The 24,967-nt window shown below is 37.8% G+C and overlaps 1 protein-coding gene across 1 annotated transcript in view; it reads left to right on the forward strand.

Annotated features, from left to right (window-relative positions):
* LOC140146236 (uncharacterized) overlaps window positions 1-14,047 on the forward strand; it is a 31,759-nt gene extending 17,712 nt beyond the window's left edge. The window contains exons 8-12 of the mRNA XM_072168019.1: window positions 896-1,105; window positions 5,867-5,929; window positions 7,391-7,480; window positions 9,748-9,891; window positions 10,809-14,047. Coding sequence (XP_072024120.1) covers window positions 896-1,105; window positions 5,867-5,929; window positions 7,391-7,480; window positions 9,748-9,891; window positions 10,809-11,029 — 728 coding nt within the window. The 3' untranslated portion in view covers window positions 11,030-14,047. The remainder of the gene's footprint in view (window positions 1-895; window positions 1,106-5,866; window positions 5,930-7,390; window positions 7,481-9,747; window positions 9,892-10,808) is intronic.
* The last annotated feature ends 10,920 nt before the right edge of the window (window positions 14,048-24,967 follow it).

Raw genomic sequence — 24,967 nt, forward strand, 5'->3', positions numbered from 1 at the left:
ATTACTGGGACGTCAATGCACTCAACAATTTCGGCGCCCGGGAATTTTGAATATCGCGTGTTGAGAGACGGATGTTTTTATTCGTTTTTATGATCACTATGAGTTTGTTTTAGATAAAACCACGTGATTCATGCTTGATAATTATTTTTCTTACATATAAGGCATAATGTTGTGATTGCCGGAGACTACCTTTAAATTACATTGTAGTAACCTGCCTTATGTCCCCTTGTGTAGAGCGGTCAATATGTTGTTATAAAGACATACATATGCATGTTTTTAAATAACAACAATACATACTGAGACGTTTTAGGGATTCCAGAAACAATATTTACTTTTAACAATACGTACGTTATATCTCAAAGAGTATTCTAGACCTCTTTTAATGGTATCTTTGATAGATATGTACGAAAAAACTTATCCCAAAATTACAGTTGATTCCGATGTTGCGTTTTCGAGTTATGATTAAGTGTATTAAAGCGGCTCCGTAGGCCACTGCGTTGTAGGTTCGTTCTGTTAAATTTAACGATATTTTTGCTAAGCAAATGAATCTGCAAGACAAATATTTTGCACACAAACGTAATTATAAAGATGCCTATCGTCCATGATAGCCGAAACTTTCAAATCGTGAATAAAATGTTGGGTTTTGTGCAAAAGAAATGTATTCAGTCTTTTGACTTTTTCGGTAACTCACATAAGCCTTTGCGAGTATACCTGAGACATCGTCATTTGACGTCACGTCGATGCGCATATCGTTTAGCGAACATTGTTACTGCGCATTTCAAAGCCGGGAAGTGCGCAGTAACGATGTGCGAATCTGTGTGACGACATCTCAGTCTACCCGCAAAGGCTTATGGGATTTACTGAAAAGGTCTTACCACTCTATGTCGTATTACAGGTTTCGCTGATTGTGTAGAAGACTGGGAGTGTAGTGAGCTCACCGTTATCTCTTATATGGAACGGTATGCCAGATTGATTCTTGATCCGCCGACATGTGAACAAATAGCAAGGATACATAAGAGTGGATATTATGGATATCATTCAGATAATGTGACTAATGTTCCCTTTTGGACTGATGTTCAATTGTGCTTGTCTGCACCTTCTACAGGTAAGATGGTGTGTCCGTAGTGGGATAAGTATTGAGTTCGATTACACCCGTCTCCAGGTCCGTAGATAACGACTGGTAATCAGTGGCGTAGCCTGAATTTTTCAGGGGGTGGCAAGGGAGTGAAAGCAACTTTCAAGGGGGCGAAATTTGACGAACATTGTCAAAAATTGGTTAAAAAATACAAAATGGCCTATAAATCATAAAATTAACATCAGGGCGGCCAGCATCCGGGGGAAGTTGGCAAAGGGTTTTCACATCATAGACGGTCTATGTTCACATACGGGAGATGCCTTTTCCACCTGGATATACCCATAGACTATGATATACCACTACTGATAAATCAATCCAAACCACGGACCCTCCAAATCTGTACATAGTTAGCCTCCCACTTCCCATAAACTAATGACCGTTTGTGTAAGCGACTACTTAGCCAGATTACATCAATACAGTTCTCGGCTGCGCGTCGATGAGCAATAACGCTCAAGACAATATTGTTCAAGGTTGCCCCGCAAGGTTACATAGAAACATAAAACAAATAAATTAACCCTCGATGTTACCCATTGCTTTTTAGCCCTGATGGGCGTTTAATATGTTGGAACTCCATAAGTAAGGAACTCAACTATGGCCTTGATGTTTGGCCCCAGTATCAAAAAAACACATCAAGGCCGTAGGGCCGGCGACTCCCATAATTGAGTTACTAATGGAGTTACCGTTAGGGTGACGATCTATCTCTATCAGAATTGAAATTGACCTTAATGTTAAATTTGAGTAGCTTTAATGTAATAACCTTAAAAAACCATAATTATTATGTATTCTATGGTGTCAAAACGTTTAATATAATTATCTTAAACTGCCGTATATGATTAGTTTAAGGTCATTTGTAATCTGACTATATACGGCAGTTTAGTTGGGAGACCAGGTTGGTGGGACAGTTCGATTGGAGTGGCAACTACCCAACTCGATCTGCGGACAGTGAGGTCACAGTTGACCGTGAGTCGACGTTGACGGCAGCAGCATTTCTCTGTGAAATTATTCATGAGGTCCGGTCCGCGATCCGCCATGTTGATATATAAATATGCTGCCCTGTGTAATTCTGCTGTAATACACACATTTATTTGTACTGTGTTTGCATTGTGGCGCTGCAAGGGCCTGGTTTGTCTCGTATTACTTACGGACACCCGGGACGTAGCGTGGGTCATCATGGGGGGGGGGGGGGCACGACCATGATTGGGAGGCACCGACCATGATTGGGGGATGCAGGATTTTCTAAATTTTGTAATCGATTGGGTGCACGTCAGTGATGTATCGAGTCCGGACTCGAGTCCACTTTTGTTGGACTCGGACTTGGCTCGGACTCGGACACAAAAGACTCGGCTCGGCTCGGACTCGGACACAAAAGGACTCGGACTCGAAGCCGAGTCCGGTCCGAGTCCAGTCCAATTAAATCCATGACTTTACTTATTTGGCCATTTTCCAAATTAATTGGGACTGTCAAATCTGTGATCTGTCATATATCCTACATATCCACCAAATTATTTAGATTTATCTGTCACTTAAATTAGCATAATCATATTATTGTTATCATTAATGAAATAATTTATGCATAATTTTATTTGGACTTTATAACATTCTGACTTGTAGTACCCGTACTTGTACCCGCACCCGTACTCGAGTCCAGTTTCCGTACCCATACTTGTGGCTTCAGACCCGTACCCGTACATATGCCGTATTTTGACTTCAGACCCGTACCCGTATTCATGGACTGGGACCTGGACCCATGGCCTGGGACCCGTACCCGTACTCATGGCATGAGACCCGGACCCGTATTCATGGTCAGGGACCGGTATCCGTACCCATGGGTACAGGTACCATACAGTACATGGTATACATGTACACAAATGCAGGAAAGTGAGAATAGAATAGTTTAGAATACTCTCACTTCCCAGATGCATGTTAACTCACAGATATTGGAACGAACTCATGAATCCCAATGTGAGTCCTCTGATCATAAATTCCAGCATAAATTCATAATTAATACAAATAGGTTACATCATGGATGGGGTTGAGTGGGGAGTAACACATGGAAAGCTATAGCAAGTACCCTAAAATTAATTTTAGTCTGGTCCAGGGCCCTGAAAAAGATAAATCCAGCCCTGGCTACACAAAATGAACATGAATGCTGCACACATAGATATCTACAATGTAACAGCCTGTGCATACTGCCACCCATGACATGTATGCTACATGTTTCATTCACACAATGACTGATCAATACAGAAAAAGACCAAGCAAACTGGGAAAACATTTCAAGATTTTTTCATTTTCAAGTTATCATGTTAAAATATTCATTATTATAGCTTTTATTAATCATTTTGATATTCCCCATCCAAATACACTCCACTACTTGTATGCTGCACACATGCAGAATTAATGATAATGTGACTGGTGTGAGATTTTCTGCCAGCCACATGTGCTCACCAGTGTACTTCTTGTGCCAGGATTGGGCTAGTGCATCTGAGTCAAATGAATAGTGAGGTCCTTACCATACAGAAATTTGGGATTTTATAAGAGATTTAAAGGAGTTTTAAAATATTAATAAAACATGAATATAATTAATCCAGATGTACATAATTAATGATAATAATTATATGATTAAGCTAATGGATAATCTGGTGGATGTGTATTGTGTGGATGTGCATGAATGTACTTGGAAAATTGAAAATAAATTCAATTCTAATTGATGTTTTGAGACAAATAATTTTTCCACATTGTACATGTATTGAATGGACTGGAATCGGACTAGGGTCGACTTCGAGTCCGAGTCCCTTTTTGACCGAGCTGAGCTGAGCTTTTTAATGTTCAATTCCGAGCGGAGTCCGAGTCCAGCAAAAAGTGGACTTGAGTCCGGACTTGAGTCCGAGTCCAGACTCGAAAGCTACATTACTGCTAAATATACTAAAGTATGTTGAAATTTGTATTGCACAGTCTGTGTGTCCATACATAGACATAGTTTTTTTCACTTGCATCCCAAAATATGCTACCTTTAGGCTAGATTCACCATGACCCACCAATATTTAATCTCTTTTTGTACTTGTTTAATTAATTTGTTTATACTCATACCCATAATTGGACCCATACAAGTCCCAATTTCCATACATCTCAGTTCCCACTATGTAAATTGGTACTCATCCATAGGGCTATAGCCTACAGAATGTATAGAGGGTGTCTCTGTAGTTTGTGTGTGCTCACTAGTCACTACTCACTGCACATTTTGTGTGGGACAATTTTGAAAAGATGTTTAGAAATAAAGGTGAATTTCTAGCTGTTAGTATTATTATTATTATGATGATGGTGATAACAATGATAATAACGATGATGATGATGATGATGATGACGATGATGATGTTATTTTTCTATAATGTATTTGAATACATTGCAATTCATTTACATGTATGTTGCACGCAACCTAGTGACACTTCTCTAGTCCCTGGGTGCAAGTTTAAATAACTGTGAGTTCACATGTAGTATGTCACACACACACCCCCACATGACTCCTGTCTGATAGGGGTGGTCTGATACATGTAGTTTCTCACCTCCTGTTCATGGGTATGGGTCTTTGAAGTAAAGTGTATGGTTGGTTGGGTTGAGTCTTTAAAATGTGTGGGGTGGGGGTTGGTAAAGGTGGATGTGTATAGGGCGAGCGGTATGTGGTGTGGTATAATGAGTGACCTTTGACCAATCACCTTCCTTTTCTACAATTTTATCATAAAAATGCCATAAAATTATGCGGAAACTTTGCAATTTTCTTTTTTTTCAGCAAATTTGTATTGTAAATTTTCAAATTAGAAACAAAAAATAAAATTTTGGTCCATTTTTTGGATATAATGACCCATTTTTTCAAAATGTTACACCAAATGACCACCTTCTGTCAAAATTTTATACCCAATTACCCCTTTTTCATTTTGTTATACCCAATGACCCATTTTTATATGTTCAATGCCAGTAGGCAGATACCTGTCCGCACATTAAAGTTGAATGACCTTCCCCCCATCCCCACCTCTAGGCATTGACTCTGACCGAGTCCGGACTCGAGCCGGACTCGGGTCTTATTTTTGTTGGACTCGGACTTGGCTCGGACTCGGCACCCCTGGACTTGGACTCGAGTCCGGACTCGGACACAAAAGGACTCGGACTTGGCTCGGACTCGGATACAAATGGACTCGGCTCGGCTCGGACTCGGACAAGCTGGACTCGGGTACAAGTCTGGTGCACGTGCACCCCTCCCCTGTGCCTCTATGACGCTACGCCACTGACGGACACATTGCTTACGTAGTCAGGGTATTGGGTACTGACCCGGGTACTATACTATATACTGCAGGGATTAGCGTCAATCCGACTTGAAATATGGGGGTGGACTATCGGCCTGAATTGTCAAAAAGTGGCTGACAAGAACAAAATGGGTCATTTTGCCGAAAGGGGGTACAAGTCCCCCCTGACGCCCATGACTACAGATTATTGAACTCTGTCATCAGAGGTGCGAACACTTTGGGCATGTTCTGTGTGTGATGCCCCAGGCCCCAGGTCAAGGTTTATGCACCTCTTTGGAATATATGTAGTGATCAGGCAGGAGCCAAACTTACATTTTATGTGTTACGGGTTCGTTGTTGAACGGAAAGATAGCAATAAAAGAATAGAATAAAAGAATTTGTCACGACGTCAAGACGATACATTTATAATTCTTTTACTCAATGTGTTTAACAGCATCAGCGTCGAAGACTACTAATCTAGTAACAACTGATATGACTACAAATGCACCATCAACAGGTAAACCTTTAATGAATTTATATTGCATCAGAAACGTAACAAATTGTAAATTGAAAGTTAAGTACGAGAAACAAAGATGAGCATTGTAGGCGCAAGTCGCGCCCCGGGTAGAAAAAATCCTACATACGCCCCTGAACATGCTATTCCGACTATGTGTCATTTTCGTCATAAGAGGTGTAATACTGTAGGTCGCCTGACTAATAATCCTCTACTTCCTCTGGATATTGACAAGATGAGCTCCGGGGATGAGGTCATCTCACTTCATTTCATTGTTAAAGGCAGATTATTGAACTCTGTCAGCAGAGGTGCGAATACTTTCAATATGTGACCTTTGCCCCCATGTCAACGTTTCTGTCGCTCTTCGGTTCTCTCATGGGCGAGGATCAACAAGAATGCCTTTCTGTTTGTAGGTGTAATTTATCGGAAAGGTATCAATAAAAGAAACATTTTTCGGAGCTGAAATTTTGCATACCGATTCTTACATAATTATTTAAGACCACCAATCTTTTGACCACTGATATGACCACAAAATCCACCATCAACAGGTAGACTTTTAAAAAGATGTTTGAATGAATAATTGTTTCCTCAAAAACGTAAACGATTGTAAATTAAACGTTAAGTACGAGAAAGAAGAAAGAGGCATCAGCATGTACACAAGTTATTTGTCGACTATGAACTTTTTCATTGTCCACTATATGAAGAGCTTAGTTGCAAAAGCCTTATGCATCCACCGCTGGGTGGGGTGAAAGTGAGTTATTGGCATGACATTATAGTGTTGGTAAAAATACACATTTTGGTGGTTGTTTGACCTTCATACCACCTTCCCTTCCGGAGATATCGTAGATTTTCCGTTTCGGAAATCTTAGGGAATTTCCGGAAATCTGAACATAAATTGAATATAAAATATTTTTGTTTTAATTTTTGATGTATAATAGTAGCCTTGCATGTTCTTTACCTATTAAAACCAAAACGAACTGTTTTTGGGTCACTGTGTTTGAAAAAATCATTTTAATTAACAAAAGTTATAGCTTCGGAAATACTCAAAAATGGCATTTTGACGAATTCCTAATTTAAAAAGTAGATAAAAGCATTAGTCAAGTTACATAAAGTAGTGCAAAACATGGGCTCGAATTTGATTGCAAAGGTGGTTTCTAGAAAAAGGGTCAATTTATTTAGTTGCAAAAGCCCTTAATCCACAAAAGGCGCGATATAAAATAAATAATAAAATAAATTAAAAATAATACCAAACCTATTCTTTTAGTTTCTATTTATCAACACTTTTATTCAAAACCAAAATGAATCAAATCGAACACGTAATAATTGCACAATTAAAAAAGCTGTTTTTCACAAAAAGTCAAAAAGTGGATGTAAGGGCTTTTGCAACTATGCTCTTCTTACTGTATATAAACTGGGAACATTTTTAAAGGAAATAATGTCTTTACAATAATCATTTTACTTCAGTTTTAACATCAACAGCGATGACCACTGATCAAAAAACAACTAATATGGCCACAACAACAGGTGTTATGACAACGCCCTTCACCTTTACAGGTAAGGCGTTACGAAACCGGGATTCTGAAGTCTTTAAAAATGCTCAATATATCATGTTTTTCACACAGTACATTCATTGCATAGTGTTTGTATGCGTCATGCTAACAGCGGTGCACCAAACATCAAAATAAGAAATTTGCCTGCCCCCTCCGTCGTTGCCTATAGAAAAAAATCGTGGTGCCGCCACAAAATCAACAAGACTTTGCACGGTCATCCCAAAACGAGGTTCTACCCGCAAAGTGCGTGTTGTGTGTGCGTACACATGCTTAAATTACCACATACGCTTTGGAAAAACCTTCTGGCGTGTTGCTAGAAAAGCTAGCGCGAGAAAAAAATGCACTTTTTGCGCATGGGTTTGCAAAGAGTACTCCACTGGCAGGGTCTTTGACAGGCTGGTCCGTGGCCCCAAACGTCTCAGTACAGTATCACAGTATCATTATCTTCTACACTCCATTTGAGTTAATTCCACATGCGATGATATGTCGGGGGGTGGGCGCATCATCAATTTTTAGTGAGTATGATCCCCCGGAATTGGAGATGGTGGGTGTTTGGCTGACGGCGTACCAGTAAACAAATTTTAGGGGGCTGCGAAAGGTCAATATCATGGGTCTTTTTGGCATTAAATTCTGGTTGAAAATCGCCTGTAAAAAGCACAAATGAGAGGAATGAGCAATTTAGGAGTCTTTAAGAGCTGAAATTATCAAAACCGAGTGTCCTTTTTGGTAAAATTCCGTAGTCTGTCCTTAAATTCTCCTTTGTCTTGGCCCTGGTCATTTTGCATTGTTTATGATGACTATTCAAAAATAAACAACAAGTGAGACAGAAGACAAGTAAGAACAGACTTAAATAACATGTTTTTCTTGGGGACCGTTCAATATTTACGCCAGGGGAGTGGCAGTTTTGACAACAAGAAAATCGACAAATAATTTCTCGTTCCCCCCTCGCGTCTGCTCAAAATTTGTAGATTCCCCCTTGTTTTGCACTTTTTCTTAAAACTTAACGTTTCCCCTCATGTTTGAAGTAACACATTCAAATTCCTCCCTCAAAACTCCAAATAATCGGATTCCCCTTTAACCCTCCCGCCCCCTGAGCTAGCCCTAAATATTGAACGGTCCCTTAATTCGCCGTAGTTACGTAACCGGATTAATTACCATAACAATGGGTGCACAATGTCTTTGAATGTAGGCCTACCGCCCTGCACTAATGACCTGTGTTTGTCTGCAATCATAGATTGAATACGATACCGCTCTTTTCAAATACACTAAGGCACCAGAAACAAATTTGTTCGATCTTTGATCGCGCTCTTCCATTCACCTCTACAGGTCCCCGTGGTCCGTTTTTAATTTGCAATTTTTGAAAAAGCACCAAATTTCATATACTGGTATCAATCTCTGTGAATTTAAAGTGTTTGGTAGCAAATTTGGTATCAAATTGGAGCTAATAAAATTCTGCACACGACCTTATCCATCACATTGGCATAACAGTATCAGGTTTTGGTGTAGGACGGGTCACATAAGTGCGGACTTTCTTTATTTGAGCAGTTTATATATTGGTCAATATCACTACAGGCAAAAATTACTATGTTATCACAATTAACAATATTAAATTAATTGATTTCATAGATAATGAGGATCGACCAAGGATCGCTGGTCGATGGAAAGATCGAACTAATTTGTTTCAATTGCCTAATCTTACAGGTGCGAGTGATCAACATGATATGAATATTCTATAGAATTACGATCCAGGTCTTTATCCCTGTTCTTTGATAATCTATGTGCAATACAGTAAAGCAGCGTAACGTCTTGTACAGGTCGGTACAAGATAGTGTGCACCCATTGCTATGGTAAATCATACGGTTACGTATTAAGGGGGTACTACACCCTTGTGGTAAATTTGTGACTATTTTTGCATTTTTCTCAAAAAATAATAACACACTGGTAACAAAAGTTATTTATATTATTGGGGCAAGGAATTCAATTACTACACTGAAATTTCAGTGACCCAAGACAAGCGGTTCAATATATATGATTGGAAATGAGGTACATCCTAGCGGTACCTTATTTCTTATCATAAATAGTGAACCGCTTGTCTTGGGTCACTGAAATTCCAGTGTAGTAATTGGATTCCTTGCCCCTATAATATACATAACTTTTGTTACCAGTGCGTTATTAGTTTTTGAGAAAAATGCAAAAATACACACAAATTTATCGAGGGGTGTAGTACCCCCTTAAATTACTTCATTTGCAAATTGTATTATTGTTAAACAGGAAATGCTTTAGTATCAGCTGATTGTTTGGAATGTATCTGTGAATCACTGGGGACGTTATGTAAAATGCCGAATGCTTTCGATGTGTCGGAAGCCTTTCACACTGATGCGGTCGATCACACATCTTGGTCTGGACCTAACTTAAGTTAGTGTAAATATTTTATGATTTCAGATTTAGAGTCAGATTATTCATAGCCGAATTTGTACTCGTTATGCAGTTTTTCAGAAATTTTCTTATTAAAGCATTCATTGCAAAGTTTAATTTTTATTACATTCATGGCATTTTATCCTATATTGGAGCACTTTTGTGCAAATATACCTTCAAGTTAGATGTAAATAATATTATTGTCAAATAAATGAAGAGATTTCATATTTCTAGTCCGATAAATCAGTACTCACTGTGGACGTTTCGAAGTCTATAGTTTGATCAGGTCGTAATAGGCGGGAAATGTTAGACTTTTACCACTACGCTGAAAAGTAGACCCATGTTAAGAGTGCTATTAGTTGACCTGTCTGGTCATTATTTTGTGTGTTAAAGAAAGTAGACAAAGTATAGGACTTGAATTAGTAATTCGTGATGCTTCTGGAAAGATGTCATAAGAAAATTCTCAAAATAAAATATTTTGATATTAATCCGCGATGTTATAAGGCCCGCCAATTAAGAGCTGATCAAAGTATAGCAGACTTCTTTCTCAACACTTATGTTGTTGTGACAATCTTCTGTTTACCGATGATGATACTGGTTGCTTAGCAACACGGTTGCCAGTTGGTTTTCCAAGAAGATCGTCAAATGCCTGACTAAGATTGTATTGCCCCTCGTCCCTGTTCATGATGTTGTCTTGCTTCCTGATCTTCTTGGAAACCCAACTGGTAACCGTGTTGCTAAGCAACCAGTATCATCTGCGGTAAACAGAAGATCGTTACAACAACATCAGTGTCGGCTAGACTTCGAAACGTCCAAAGTGAGTACTGATTTATTGGACTAGAAATATAAAATATGTTCATTTATTTATCAACAAAAGTCCTGATGAAAATGTTCAGTAATATTATTGTTATTTACAGACTACGCTGATTGTGTAAAGGACTGGCGGTGCAGTGAACTCACCGTTATCTCCTACATGGAACGGTATGCCAGAATGATTCTCGATCCACCGACGTGTCAACAAATAGCAAGGATACATAAGAGTGGATATTATTCATATACTTCAGATAGTATCAATAATCTCGCCTTTTGGGCTGTTGTTCAACCGTGTCTGCTTCTTAAAGGTTTTGGGAAAAAATAATATATTTTCAATGCAAATCGCTTATTATTGCTTTAAGGATTACCACTGATCCTGATAAAGTGGTTTTCACTATTATATCTTGTTCACCTGGTGACAAACATGGTAAAATTAACACTGGAAGCTTCAACTTTTGTAATGTTTGCCAGGAATATAGATGTACATAGCTCCTGCATAATACCGTAGAATTCCGTCTAGAAGCATATATGCCTCTAAACGAGTTTTTTTTTAACGAAAGATATGAAAGGCCAATACCCTTCTCAAAAACATTGCAATAGATTGGTCTTACAAATATACATGTTTGTACAGCCGCCTTTATCAGTAATATAGTTGTTCAAACTCCAAATAACGTTTTTGTTGAGAGTGTCTGCCTCTTGTCTCTTGTGTCAAATAAACCTCGTTTAGAGGCATATATATGCTTGTAGACGGCATTTTACGGTATATATGCTTGTAGACGGAATTTTACGGTATATGAAAATAAGATGTCTAGACATGATAAAGTACTCTGCATTACTTGCTGTTCCTTCAATAAATATCCTTATAAATGTAAATTTAAGAGCAAACATTTAAAAAAGTTTCGTGTTAGTTTAGATCATGTCATTCTCGCTTCAGAACTTTCACTAAGGGGCTGTACATAACATAATTATTGCACAGCCCTAAGTATACTGCCCTACCATGGCAAAAGGAAGTAATGGACAATTCGATGTTATTGAGATAATGGGAAAAATAATTTGGAGCAATTTATTCAATATTTAAACAAATACCCAGATAATCTCATGTTTGGATACTGATATCAGTTGTAATTATTAAGATATTGAATTGAATTCTATATATAATGTCCTCCAGGAACGTCCTGTGCATTTACTTGGCAGTAATTTTACTATACCATTTTCGACCCTGATGTGGCAGTGATGTCACACCGAGGCAGCTGTTTCTCGCATCTATGCGGTGTTTTAAACGCGTGCGTGTGTACGTCAGGGCTTTGAACGTAAAGGATTTGAAGCTGCGCCCAATTTAATGCGCAATGACGTCACTGCCACATCAGGGTGATATGTGGTATAGCCAACATGACCACTGTGTGTCTAAATTTTCAGTAGTCAAGCAGTTCGGCAGTATAATGGAGAAATACCACATTTTTTTAAGAAGTATATAATTATTATGTAATTGTAATTTAATGTAATGTAAAGAAAACTTCCAAAGAGCACTACAAAAAAGGACGCTATTGAAAAGCATTGGGCTATTCCAGTTGAAATCCATGGAAGACACGACCTTAATTTCCAAACAGGGGGTGTGAATTTGGATAACCTGAATATATGACTCCATTTGAAATCTACATCCCCGTTTGGGAGATTAAGGTCAAGTCTTCCATAGGGGGTGTACGGATTTCAACTGTAATGGCCTATTATTTTGGTGCTTATCCTATTCCATGCACTTAAATGAAAAATAATTCTTTGTATATATTTGATAGAAGATCAGCCTAATTCTCACCGTTATCTCCTATAGGCTATATGGAAAGGTACGCCATATTGATTCTCTATCCACCGCCGTGCAACCAAATATCAAGGATATATAGGAATTGATATTATGGATATGATTCAGATAACGTGAATAATATTGCCTTCCTGGTATACTCAAATTTCACGATATTTTTGCTAAATTTTGCAAGAATTTTTTTGTACATAAACATTATGGAGCCAGAGGTTTTCAGTGATATAAAAATAATAATTTTAGGGCAAATTATTACAAATTGATATTGACTATCCCACAAAAAATATTGTGCAAATGTAGATGTAGATAACCCGCCCCTTAATGTACTTAATGTACTTTAAAGAACAATAACTATTTTTATCTGTTTAATAGAAGATCATCCCAATTTTAAAATTGACATATGTGATTATCCACATCGAAACGCTCGTAAAGTCGGCCCCTGGTCAATTTTGTTTTCTTCCGTGTTTAGAAAATATATATCATAAGCTTTACAATGATATATCATTTGACTTCAAACGATATCCAGAAGCGGAGTTATGGCTTGTTCAACTTTGCTCCTTCAGTAAAAGGGTACATTATTTTGGTGCTACAATATTTCTCTTTTTCTACATTGCTGGTATTAAATATTAAATTTTGATAATTGGCGGTCACTTCAAATCATCCCCAAGTCAACGAGGTTCAGGAATGTCCTCTCATTGTTAATTGTTGGTTAAACCACCACTTGAACAGGATTTAGCCATAGCAAACAAAGACTAAAGCTATTCACTATAAGTATAAGCTTATTATCCTCTTCAACAATAGGATTAAAGATTGATGTGCGGACTGGACTGAAATGAGAAACTTGTAGGACAATTATTGGGTACATTATGAATACAAGCTTGATGCGCATTTTGGACTGTAACTCGAAATACAATTTGCCGACTTTACGAGCGGTTTGAGATGGATGGTCACATATTATATTAAGTGGATTATTATATTATATTATATTATATTATATTATATTATATTATATTATATTATATTATATTATAGCTATCTTATAAAGATTATTTATTGCTACAGAATAATGAAAAATGCTCCTGTGTACAGGACTATAGTGGTTGTGCGTGAAATTATTGATTGGCTTCAAACAAAGGATTTGAACCGGTGTCCTTCACCGTAATCATGGCGCATTGCAGTCCATTCAATCAAATTTTGTCATCAACCTACTTGATCGTAGTGCATTTGTTATGTGTGTGATACGAACTGTCGCGGTAGATTGCAATCTCGCTTTTGTTGAATGCATTTGAGTGGTCCGCCATATTTACGGTATGATACGTCATATCAGGGATCGATATAATGGGATAGGCATCGTAGTATTACGTAACACACCGAAAGATGTAGTTTAACTCTAGACAATAGGCGCCATATTGCAGGAGGGTTAGAGTTCATAGAGGAAACGTTAAAGGTTAGTAGATTAGGTCACCCAGGCACATCACTAATGTGTTTCACGAGTTGTAATACCGACAGGTAAAAACATTGATTTTGTAAAATTCTCCCGATTTTTAAAATTACTAAATAAGGTTAGTACTTCAAACCATTCTTTGATGAATCTATGCAATATGACGGTAATTTTGAAACATCTAAGAATCAATCTTAAACATCTTCATGATATTCATTTTTTTGCGCATGGTCAAAGCATGCTCTTGCGCTATCCACAGACTATCCGGTGGAAATTTCAAAGCAACGATCATGCGTTAATATTTACAAAATGGCGAATGATGTAGTTTAAGTCGAACAATAGCGTGACCGGCGTGACGTAGTTTTTGGCATTGTTCCTATAATTATGCACTTTCACCCTCCTGGTCATATGCACAGCCTCTGTAAGGAGACAAAGGAAATAAACAGTTGTATATTGATGTCTGATATGTGGTCAGCATGTTTCAGCCCATACTACTCTCATAATATTCCGATTGAATGTTCAATCGAAAAGATTGATTTTTCAATATTTTGCCAATTGCAGTTAGTGACAAATCTTTTTCGATTGACCATTTACAGTCACTTGATTTGAATTTCAATATCTTTAATCAAAACGAATATATCTTTACCGAATAGCGTGCACCATTTAGGAGTAACACTTAAATGGATGATGACATCAATCTACAAAAAGAATGAGAGTCGATCCAAAAATCATTCTCAATCCATTTTTCAATCTAGTTAGATTGATTCCTATCATCAACCGTTAAAAGAAATATTTAAATATGTTAATTTAATAGAGTACGCCATAGATCCTGAAAACAGGGAATAACAGTGGGGCTATGGTGAAGTATGATTGACATTCTCCAGGCTGACGTGTGAGTTTAAGTTCATGTAATATTCTTCCCAAACTTGGTGCGTTGCAGTGTTGCCAGCTCCACAGTTATATTAATCACATGTGGCTTCAGTCGTGAGAATTTTCAACTTTGACACAATGAAACAGATATTTTGGGTGACATGACATCATCGGACACCCAAGGTTAGGTGATCAAAATGGAAACACAGTCGTACATGAAAGTGACTGCCTCAAGTTCCAGTTCCCTGGCTACATACTCTACAGTAAGCCAACAAATTAAGGTACCAGTTGTATTCACCCCTGTATACCTTAAATAAAGACAAATATGTCAAAATTAAAACAAGCAGCTAATACCTGAACTCTTTAGCTCTGATTCAAGACCTTATTTGTTGAAATTGATTGAGAATTAAAGAAACGGTGATCTAAAACCTACTGAAGAGACGAAATCAAAAGTTGCACTTTTGTTTTCTAATCAACAGTGGACTTCGGGTATATATATATAAATGCGCATTTATAAATGCGCACGTGACATCTACAAGTCGCCATACCGTGTTCAACGATGTAAGGTACCCGGATGTGCACAAATTCCACACGCAAAAGTATAGGCGAAAATGACAGGTTACAAGGAAAATTGGTTTTGCAAAATAGTGGCATTGATTGCAAAGGGCAAAATAATTTGACCCGAAACATAAACTCTTTATTTGGATTTTCCATTACGGAAAAAAAAATTATGACGGAAAAGCTAGATATAGCTGATTTAAAAAGTTATATTTCATTATTTCCGTGCTAAATGGGCGTGGCAATTGGCCATATTGATGACGAAATGTGATTCTTACTGGCATTAAGGTCAGAACTGGGTAGCTGCCGATGATGTTATTTGATAATGTTTGCACGTAGGGAAATTAGCAGTCAACATTAATAGGTAAATTTTCACGGGAAAATTTTCTGGACACGTGACCAATGCGTATCAATGTGAGTGTAACCTCGAGCCTGATCTCTGACCCCCGGCGGTGACCTCGCTATTCAAGTCTTAGTAATTTTGAATTGGAATAGTATTTTTGACCGCAATTTTGATAGAAATTTGTGCATTGCAAATTTATTGAATATTATGTTATCTTAATTTTTTCACAATATCATCAAAACGTAATTTCAAAAATATCTATCTACAGAAAAAAGTATTTATCTACGGAAACTCTTACCATAACATTATTAACTTGCGACAAGTAACTTATTTTGCCTCAAATGAAGAATTCTTCCTATTCAAATACATTGGACGAACACCCGCTGTGCTCGGGGTCACATTCCATAATGCTAATATGTCTGCGCCCATGGGTGTCACGTGTCCAGAAAATTTTCCCGTGAAAATTTACCTATTAATTCTGACTGATTAGGGGGCTGTCATTTTCTTCGGAAGGAAGGGGTCATGGATTTATTTATTTGGGAGTCAAGATAAGTATCCCCCCGTAGCGCCGCTCTGACCCTAATTTTAGCTCTAATTACGCAAATTGAGGAAACCAAAACTTTAGCTCTTTTCGGTATAATGACCCTCTCAAACTAATAGGCTAGATGTCCCCGCCCGACCTCCTCAATTCTTTCTAACTTACTCATTCGCTCGCAAATGGACAAAAAACAAATTCAAAATGTGTTTTAAGCACCTTTTTGTGTCCCCCATGCTAAATCGGTAATCTGTACACCCTTTATCACCCTTTGACGTACAATTTAGAGTATAAACACGTAGATGACTGTACATGATCTAATCATCCCGGCTGGAAGATGTTGAGGAAGACTCGTATACTATACATCACGCTCATACGTTATATGACAATATGACGTACAATCACGTATGTGATGCATGGTTTGAGGTTTATTCAGCTAGTAAGTTAGATCTCGTCATAAACATTATTGTCATGGTATATTGTAATTGTATACGTCAATTCTGTTCAGTTTGATTCAACCGGCTTATAAAGTTTTACTTTACACGGAATGGGAAAGTTAGCAAAAAAACAATTAATTTATGAGTGTAAAAGGGGGAGGGTGGTTTTGGGGGAAGGGGGGGACAAACAATATTTATAAAATTATAAGTAAGGCGAGAAAGAGAGAAACCCTGTTCTACGTGCGAACGGACCTTTCAAGTAGGGTCGGTCGGTCGGTTGGTTGTTTGTTTTTTTAATTTTAAATAACCCAAAAAATCACAAAAATCTGTAAATAAATTTCAATTTTAGAAAATACAAAAAAAAATTGTCCTGAAATTTCCGAAATTTGGGGTCGGCATTCATTTGTACAGGAAAAATTTGTTTCCCAATTTGTTCAAAATCAAATAAATAAATAAATAAATAAATAAATAAATAAATAAATAAATAAATAAATAAATAAATAAATAAATAAATAAATAAATAAATAAATAAATAAATAAATAAATAAAAATAAATAAATAAACATTAGTTATGTTTGTACATGGGGTGCTGTGCAATAATCATGATCCTTTGATATCCATGATTTATCCTTGCAAATTTATAGCATCGAACCTCCAGCCAATGTTCCTTGCCAGTGCTAGCCACGAAACAAGGTCACAACTGTAGCCACTCCTTCAATGGTCGCCATTTCAGTGATTGACAGTGATGTAATGCAAATATGGCGCTGGCCATCTGGTCACGTGCGCATTTATAAAAGCGCATTTATATATACAACCGAAGCATGATGCAGTCATGTCTACAGTAGAATTCATCTCGACCTTTGCAGGACTTAAACCCCATTAAAAGCTATTAAACCAAGATAACACTCATTGAAGCAGCTCAACTGATTAAATCAGATCTTCTCTGGTTGTGCACATGTGTCTGTTTTACATGTGCGACATCGCAATAAAGCTGGTATTATAGCTTCAGTTGGGTAACCGATTATAAAGGAAACGAAAGGAAACAATGGTATGTGTACCTTTGTTCACGAAATGAGACAATGACCTGCTTTTTGTTAACCAGCATTCTTCAAAATGAGCAACATAATGATTGTTGACTTAACACGGTTTGGAAATAATTTCTTCATATTTTTGGTGTTATCTGTCGTTTACATATCCTTCCTAAAACACAAAAGTGCGACCCTCTCCAAACATCTAAATTAGCTAAAAATTTAGGAAATGTTACAAAACTATATTTTCTAGAACCTATTTAGAATAGTTAAAATGTAGCTTGTACCGTTTTTTTGTGGCATCCTTCAGAACCGAGCGGTCCGTTACCAATATAGCTCAATATTTTCGGTCAAATCGCCATTCAATTAACACGGGGAGTTGGCTAGCTATGAGCTAGCTATGCTTTGCCCTCACTCATATTTTACAAAAGTGCGACCATTTCTGACCATCTAACCTAGCTGTAATTTTAGGTCATGTTAGAGAAACATATTTGCTAGAAGTTTGGAGAATAAATTAAATATTGGCTGGTTATTTTTCACACAGTGATGTTAACTAGGCAAGTGTCCATTCTTCCAACATACATCATTTGTAGAGGTCACGCGTCAATGGTGAGAGCACTGTGTATTGTGTATAGGAAAACGGACAGTAACTGCAGTATGGTCTACTGATCAATGTAAGCATGACGCTAGTTTTAACGTGCTATCAATGGAAGCACGGCACTAGTACCCTTGTTCGCGAACGCTTCGTGTACAAATCAATAGCGCATGCAATGGAAGAAACTGCAACTTTTAAACTGGCACCTTCCTTGGGGTTTTGGATCATCGTGTCTTTTTTCTTGAACAATTTCAACGAATGAGGTCTTAAATTCGAGCTAAACGATACAGCTATTAGCTGCTATTGGCGGCTGGTTCCAATTATATACAGAGGATATACAGAACATAACTGGTACCTTCATTTTTTGGCTTACTGTATATAGACCATATTGGATAAGCAGACGTATCCATTATATCCTGCTTTATCAAAGATATCATGGCTGTTTCAAATCAGATACAAAATGTGTGCGAGGATTACCTATTCATCTGTGGAATATGTCTATGTGATTTTAACACACCTAAAGCATTACCATGCTTGCATACATTCTGTTTGGAATGCATTTAGTGTAGTATGGTAATGTCAAGAAAACAGCTCCCGTAGGATTAGTGTGCTAAAATTGATTTTTTGGCAATTATGGGTTCTTAAGGGTCCAAACTATCAGAAATTGACGGGGTTCAAATTTTCCCGACCCCTGCACTCTTTCTGGGGGAGTTATTTTGTAGGTTTAAAAATATTCTGAGTTGCCTCAGAAACTCAAATTCCTTGTATCTGATCCAAATTATACACTTACTTGTGAACGTTTTAGCAACCACTGTTGCCTTTGGCAACACTTGGTGAGGAATGACTGCATCTACCGACAACCGACACTAGAGGGATTTCCAGTTTTTGGGTTGATTTAATACACTTTTAAACCAAACCGAAGTGTCCTTTTCTGAATTTCGGAGCCGCATCAAGGGCCTCTATTCAGCTGGGACCCCCCGTACTGACCCCATCCCTTTGTCAGTCATCATCGCCTATTATCCTTCTGGCTCCTTCTGTTTTCTTGGCCACATATCAATTTGTTAGCAAAGTCATAGTTCATTGAATTTACAACCGTATGGCAAAACAGGTGAAAAAAGTAACTTTTTGCACAGGATTTGCAATTTAAAGAGAATTGGCCATTGCTCATTCTAGTGACTTTAGTGTATGGACAATATAAGTGTGCTTTTTCCTTTAATGACATAAAATCTGACAAATATTGTAAGGAACACTTGCGGTTTTGACTCTTAAAACCTACATTTTGGTCAAAAAATGTGCTTGGGTAGATAGTTTTCAACAGATTTACCACATTCGCCTTGCTATAACATTGAATTGCGTTATCTGTTAACCTTTTTACTACAGGTGCAGAACATTTCGAAGGGCATTTCCTGTGGTTCTGTTCAGATTCTGTAAAACCCAAGGGTTGAGATATGTCATTGATTCCCGATCGTTCCTTTCTTTAATTACAGACACTCTCGTAAAGAGTATTAATTAAGCAATTTTAAGTTATAAACCCTTCACAAAAAGCCTCTACTACTGTCGTCGGCCCTCACAGAAAGACACTGGTAACACTAGATCTTGACGTGCGTTGATGATTCAGCAGTCGGTTGGAAACACCAATTGGATCCTAAGAACGGGACTGGAGGTCTCCACATTGCGCACATCATCAGCTCTTCATGGGATGGTTGCACTCAGTGATGAAACCGCTCTAGACTGCTACCACACCTCTTGCTGGTCTGGTGAATCAATACCTGAACAGCTTCCGAAAAGTTTCCATATCTTCTGTAAGGGCAGAAAATTATCAGCTCTCGGGAGAGACTGCACTGTGAGGTCAACTGCAAATGCTCTGAAGCTATGTCATTTGATTTAGTTGCACTGTGGAGACAATCCATTCAAAGAGAAAACACCATTGAAGAGTCTGATTTTCAACACAGCTTTTGTCACAGCCTGGCCTGATGAATGAAGATCGGATCCTTTAGTTGTCCCCTATAGCCTGGCCTGATGCATTAAGATCCTTTAGTTGTCCCCCACAGCCTGACCTGATGCAGGAAGATGAAGCATGTGTCGTACAGCTTGACCTGGAGGAAGTTCTAATCTGTCTGTCAAAGTTCTAATAGTTGACGCCATGGCTGTGCTTCAGAGCATGAAAAAGACACCAACCATGCTGAAGCTGTGAGATTTTCAAAAGGCATTCAACAAATGCATTGAAAAGCTGATGGATGGCTAATATATCGATACATAAAGTCTGCACAAAAAGAAACTCAGCTGTTTTAAACACGACTATAGCTTCAGAACTAATAATTGTTTTCACAATATTTTAACATAGAGGGAAGGATGAATTATTTACACGCATTTTGATGCCACATTTGTCAAATGTTGTTCAATATTAACAACACAGTAGTGTTTTTATAGCAAAATACCCGATTTTAACAGTTGCAGTTTACAGCGATCAATGGTTATTATGCCAGCACGGTAGCACGTAAAGCCCGCCATTATCTTCACGCTCAATTCAAAATCAATACAAATAGCTGCAACTTTTATATTCGGCTATTTTTCTTCCAAAACACTGCTGCATTATTAATATTGAACAAAAATGGACAAATTAGGTATCAAAGTGCGCGTAAATAAACCGTCCTTCTTTTTATGTTAAAATAATGTGAAAACAATTATTAGTTCCGAAGCTATAGGCGTGTTAATAACAGCTGAGTTTATTTTTGTGCAGACTTTAGATCAGTCATTAAAGAACTGGACTCTACAGTCTACCTCCGTAGAATACGAAATCCATCCAGAAATGAGCCTTCTCCTGTTAATCAAGGAACTCCTATCTACATCATCGAACAAAAAAAATGCTGAAATATTTGTTAGGCCAGGAACTGCTAAGTGACAGTTCTTTCCTGATGGTCATCGTATATGATACCTTCATCACGTGACATGATGTTGTGGAGGTGCACAAACATGAAGAGGCTGATACCCTGATTCCACATCAATTCCTTGCCTCGGCTGCTAAACCCTGTTTTCATACACTGTAAAAATGCATAATAGCCGCTACCACTGAATGTAGAGTCAATTGACTCCACGGGTAGAGCCAATTGACTCTGTAGTGTAAAGTCAGGTCCGATTCCTTTTGAGAGTCCGTGTCAAATAACTTCAACGTCGTGCACAGGCTCCGCAGGAAGAGTCAATTGACTCCACGGATAGAGTCAACTGACTCTCTTGAGACAGTCAGACTACTCCTTTAGGAGTCAGTGTTAGTTTACTCCACTTTGAGAGTCACTTGACTCCATTCTGGCTATCAGTGAAACAGAATGCTTAGAAACCAACAACATGACTTTGTGAATTGGGCCATTAGTGACATATATAGCTGTAGGGTGTCTCCAAGGGGTCCAATGATGAGGAGGGATCATATAAATGGGTAAAAGACACTTCAAGTGGTTTATAAAGTATAGTAAGTATATTCAGTATACTTTAAGATACAAAAAGTTCCAAACATTGTTAAAATTCGTTAACAAATGGTAGAAATATGTGCAAAAATAGGTTAAGTGGGGTGCAAAACTGAGGTGACCCCCCAGGAACTGAAGGAGGGGTGTGAAAATTTGAACCCCATCATTTTCTGACAGTTTGGTCCCTATAGAAGCCAAAACACCAAAAAAAATCAATTTTAGCAAACAAATCCTACGGGAATACATACCATACCGCACTAATTCGTCAATGGATGGAACACATGCACGGACGTTCAGACGTTTCTACAACAGCACAAATGAAACTCGGAAGTTCAGCCATGTTTAGAACAACAGGAGTCCCAGTTATAACGTGTCCCAATTGCCGTAAAGAAATACAATTACCTCCAAATGGAGTTGACGGCTTGCCTACTAACTTCTACGTGACAAAATTGACAGAAAGAGAAAATATACGGCTACCAATATGCAAGTCATGTGCCAACCCTGACGGTAACGCTGAAATTCAAGGGCGTTGTCACGAGTGTGGATGGCTCTGCGGTAATTGTTTACAAAGTCACATATCGGTGAAACTTCTCGCGGCCCATACTGTTATGGAGATAGCGAGTCTTCAGAAAGGCAAGACACAGTCTCATCGCAAAACTGTTAAGGAAAGTAATGTGGGCTATGGCACGTGGAAATTAGAAGATAAACTAGGAACTTTTAAATCTGCCAGACGTATAGCTGTCGCACCAAATGGCGATATCGCTGTCGTACAAGATACGGGACAAGTCAATTTATACAACAAGGATTTGAAATACAAGACTTATCTCGATCTGAGGGTGTCCGAAGTACCGGGTAAGAAATCGAAAGCCAATGGTATTGCTTCAGATCATCGTGGATATTTCTATGTCACAGATAAAAGTACAGGGTGTGTTCGTGTCTATAATAATGGTGGAGAATATTCGTTTTTGTTTCTTGTAGTCCATCCACCTCCCGATCCAAACTATCTGTTATACTATCGTGACTCTGATAATATAGTCTCAACGGCTGGCATCACAATTTCAGATGATGAAGTGTTCGTGGGAATTAAAATGAAGGCTGGGACTAGCTCCCCTACGTCTGCGATTAGCGTACATAAGCTTGATGGTTCACATATTTCAAGTTTTCCTACGTATTCTGTGCCATCTGACATTACAGTCACATCAGCTGATATAATTTTGAGTGGCAAACCTGACATTTATGGTCAAACATTCATGATACTCAGCCGTGCGTCAGGAACATACAAGCAAGCACGAAGCTTGTCCTTCCCGGTGCCTGAACAGTCTTTCAAAATTAATGGCTCGTGTATTACTGGGAGTGGTGAACTCCTTCTTACCAGCACAACCTACTCGTCCATTAGTTCCTATTCAACAGAAATTGGAAACTGTATTTTTCGGTTTTCTGCATCAGGCTCATACCTAGGTTGTATGACTATAACAGACGGACCAACGTCAGGTTTGCATGGTCTGGCAACAACACATGACGACAAAAGACTCTTTGTTCTTACTGACACTCATATCAAAGTGTTTAGTTGGGTGGATACAGGTGTCCAATGTTAACTTCAAGGACATTGACAATAAGATGAACATAACCTCAAATGTATTGGTATATTTCTTTCTACATGTTATAATGGATGGACACTGAACTCAACAAAATAAGCTGGTCATTAAAATAGGTGCTCTGATAAGATACCAACTTTCATTCACACAAGAATTTCTTTTATACATATTTGTGACTGGAAAGGAGTCAGTGGGTGTTGGGATTCTACACCATATCCAGTCAGAGTATCTGAGATCTTATGCCATAGTATATAGATAGCTCACGTAACCTCTTGGAAATGACGCCAGCAGTGTATAAAAGTTTATAGTAACGTTAAAGCTTTGTCGAAGCAGTTAGGATATGAAATAGTCCCATTGTTACAAAAAACAATCTAAATTCTTTATTTACAGTGTTATTCAATCAAAAGAAAAAAAATATTTATATATATATATATATAATGTTTAACATTTAACAGGCGTTAGAGCCATAATGTGTGATTTGCTCCACAGCAACACCCTTATTTTGTCTTGATTTTCTACTTTTTGCATGATTGTAATGCCTAGTGGTGTACTAAAATACCACGTGAAAGACTAGCCTACAGTAAAATAAAGTAGGAATCGATTCTTTATGCAAATCACACACTATTGCTTTAACGCGGAAAAAAATGTGTAAATACAAGAGGTATCGATGTCCAAGAGAGTTCCTCTTAAAACAATATGGGTTCGCTGATTGGAGGAAACGTGGTATTTTCTTGGGGACTTTTTGGGCGTACGAAGTCCAGTGAGTACGCAGTTTTTTAATATGACTTTAGACACGTCATGACCTATAGTATTAGATGAAAGGTTTCACACGTTTTTGCAGTCTGAAACGACGCAAGTGATAGTATACGATGCAGTTACGATGCAGTTTTCTTTTAATATTATTCACTGTTAAAAAAAGGTTTGTCTCAAAACTCACGAGTGCTTTGAAAACAAATGCGAAATGCGATTTTTTTTTATTATTATTATTATTATTGTTATTATTATTATTATTATTATTATTATTATTATTATTATTATTATTATTATTATTATTATTATTATTATTCCCGCCTGGTATTTTTATGGTATTTTGAGAACAAAAATCTGATTTTCGCCCAATTTTTCCGGAATTTTTTTTAAATTTTTTTTTTAATAAATAAAAAATATTCCGCATTTCTTTTTCTTTTTTCAAATCGCGCGATTTTACAAATGCGCGTGCAAGCTTTGAGACAAACCCTTTTTTGGCCTTACATACAACATAGACACGATAGCTCACGGTGATCTTCTGATAGGTGAATAATTATTGTAACTACTAGAATCACTTTTGTTCATTAGCGGAAGTTGCAACAAAATATTATTTACAGAAACTGCTGTAATATTTGTCCACGTCCCCCCCCCCCACCATTGAAAGTGTAATGGAGCTTCGTTATTTTGTTGTGATTGTAAAATATAACGTATACTTTGCGAACATACTGCATGTCCTTGGTACCTGAGCAACAAGGTAAATAAGGATAGAGCGCCCTGCTCGCCGAACCGATGAGTCGTCTGCTACCTGATGCTTGATGCCGGTGCGTTATAAATTAAATATTGAAT

This window comes from Amphiura filiformis, chromosome 2 (genome assembly GCF_039555335.1).
Source record: "Amphiura filiformis chromosome 2, Afil_fr2py, whole genome shotgun sequence".
In the NCBI taxonomy this organism is placed as follows: Eukaryota; Metazoa; Echinodermata; class Ophiuroidea; order Amphilepidida; family Amphiuridae; genus Amphiura; species Amphiura filiformis.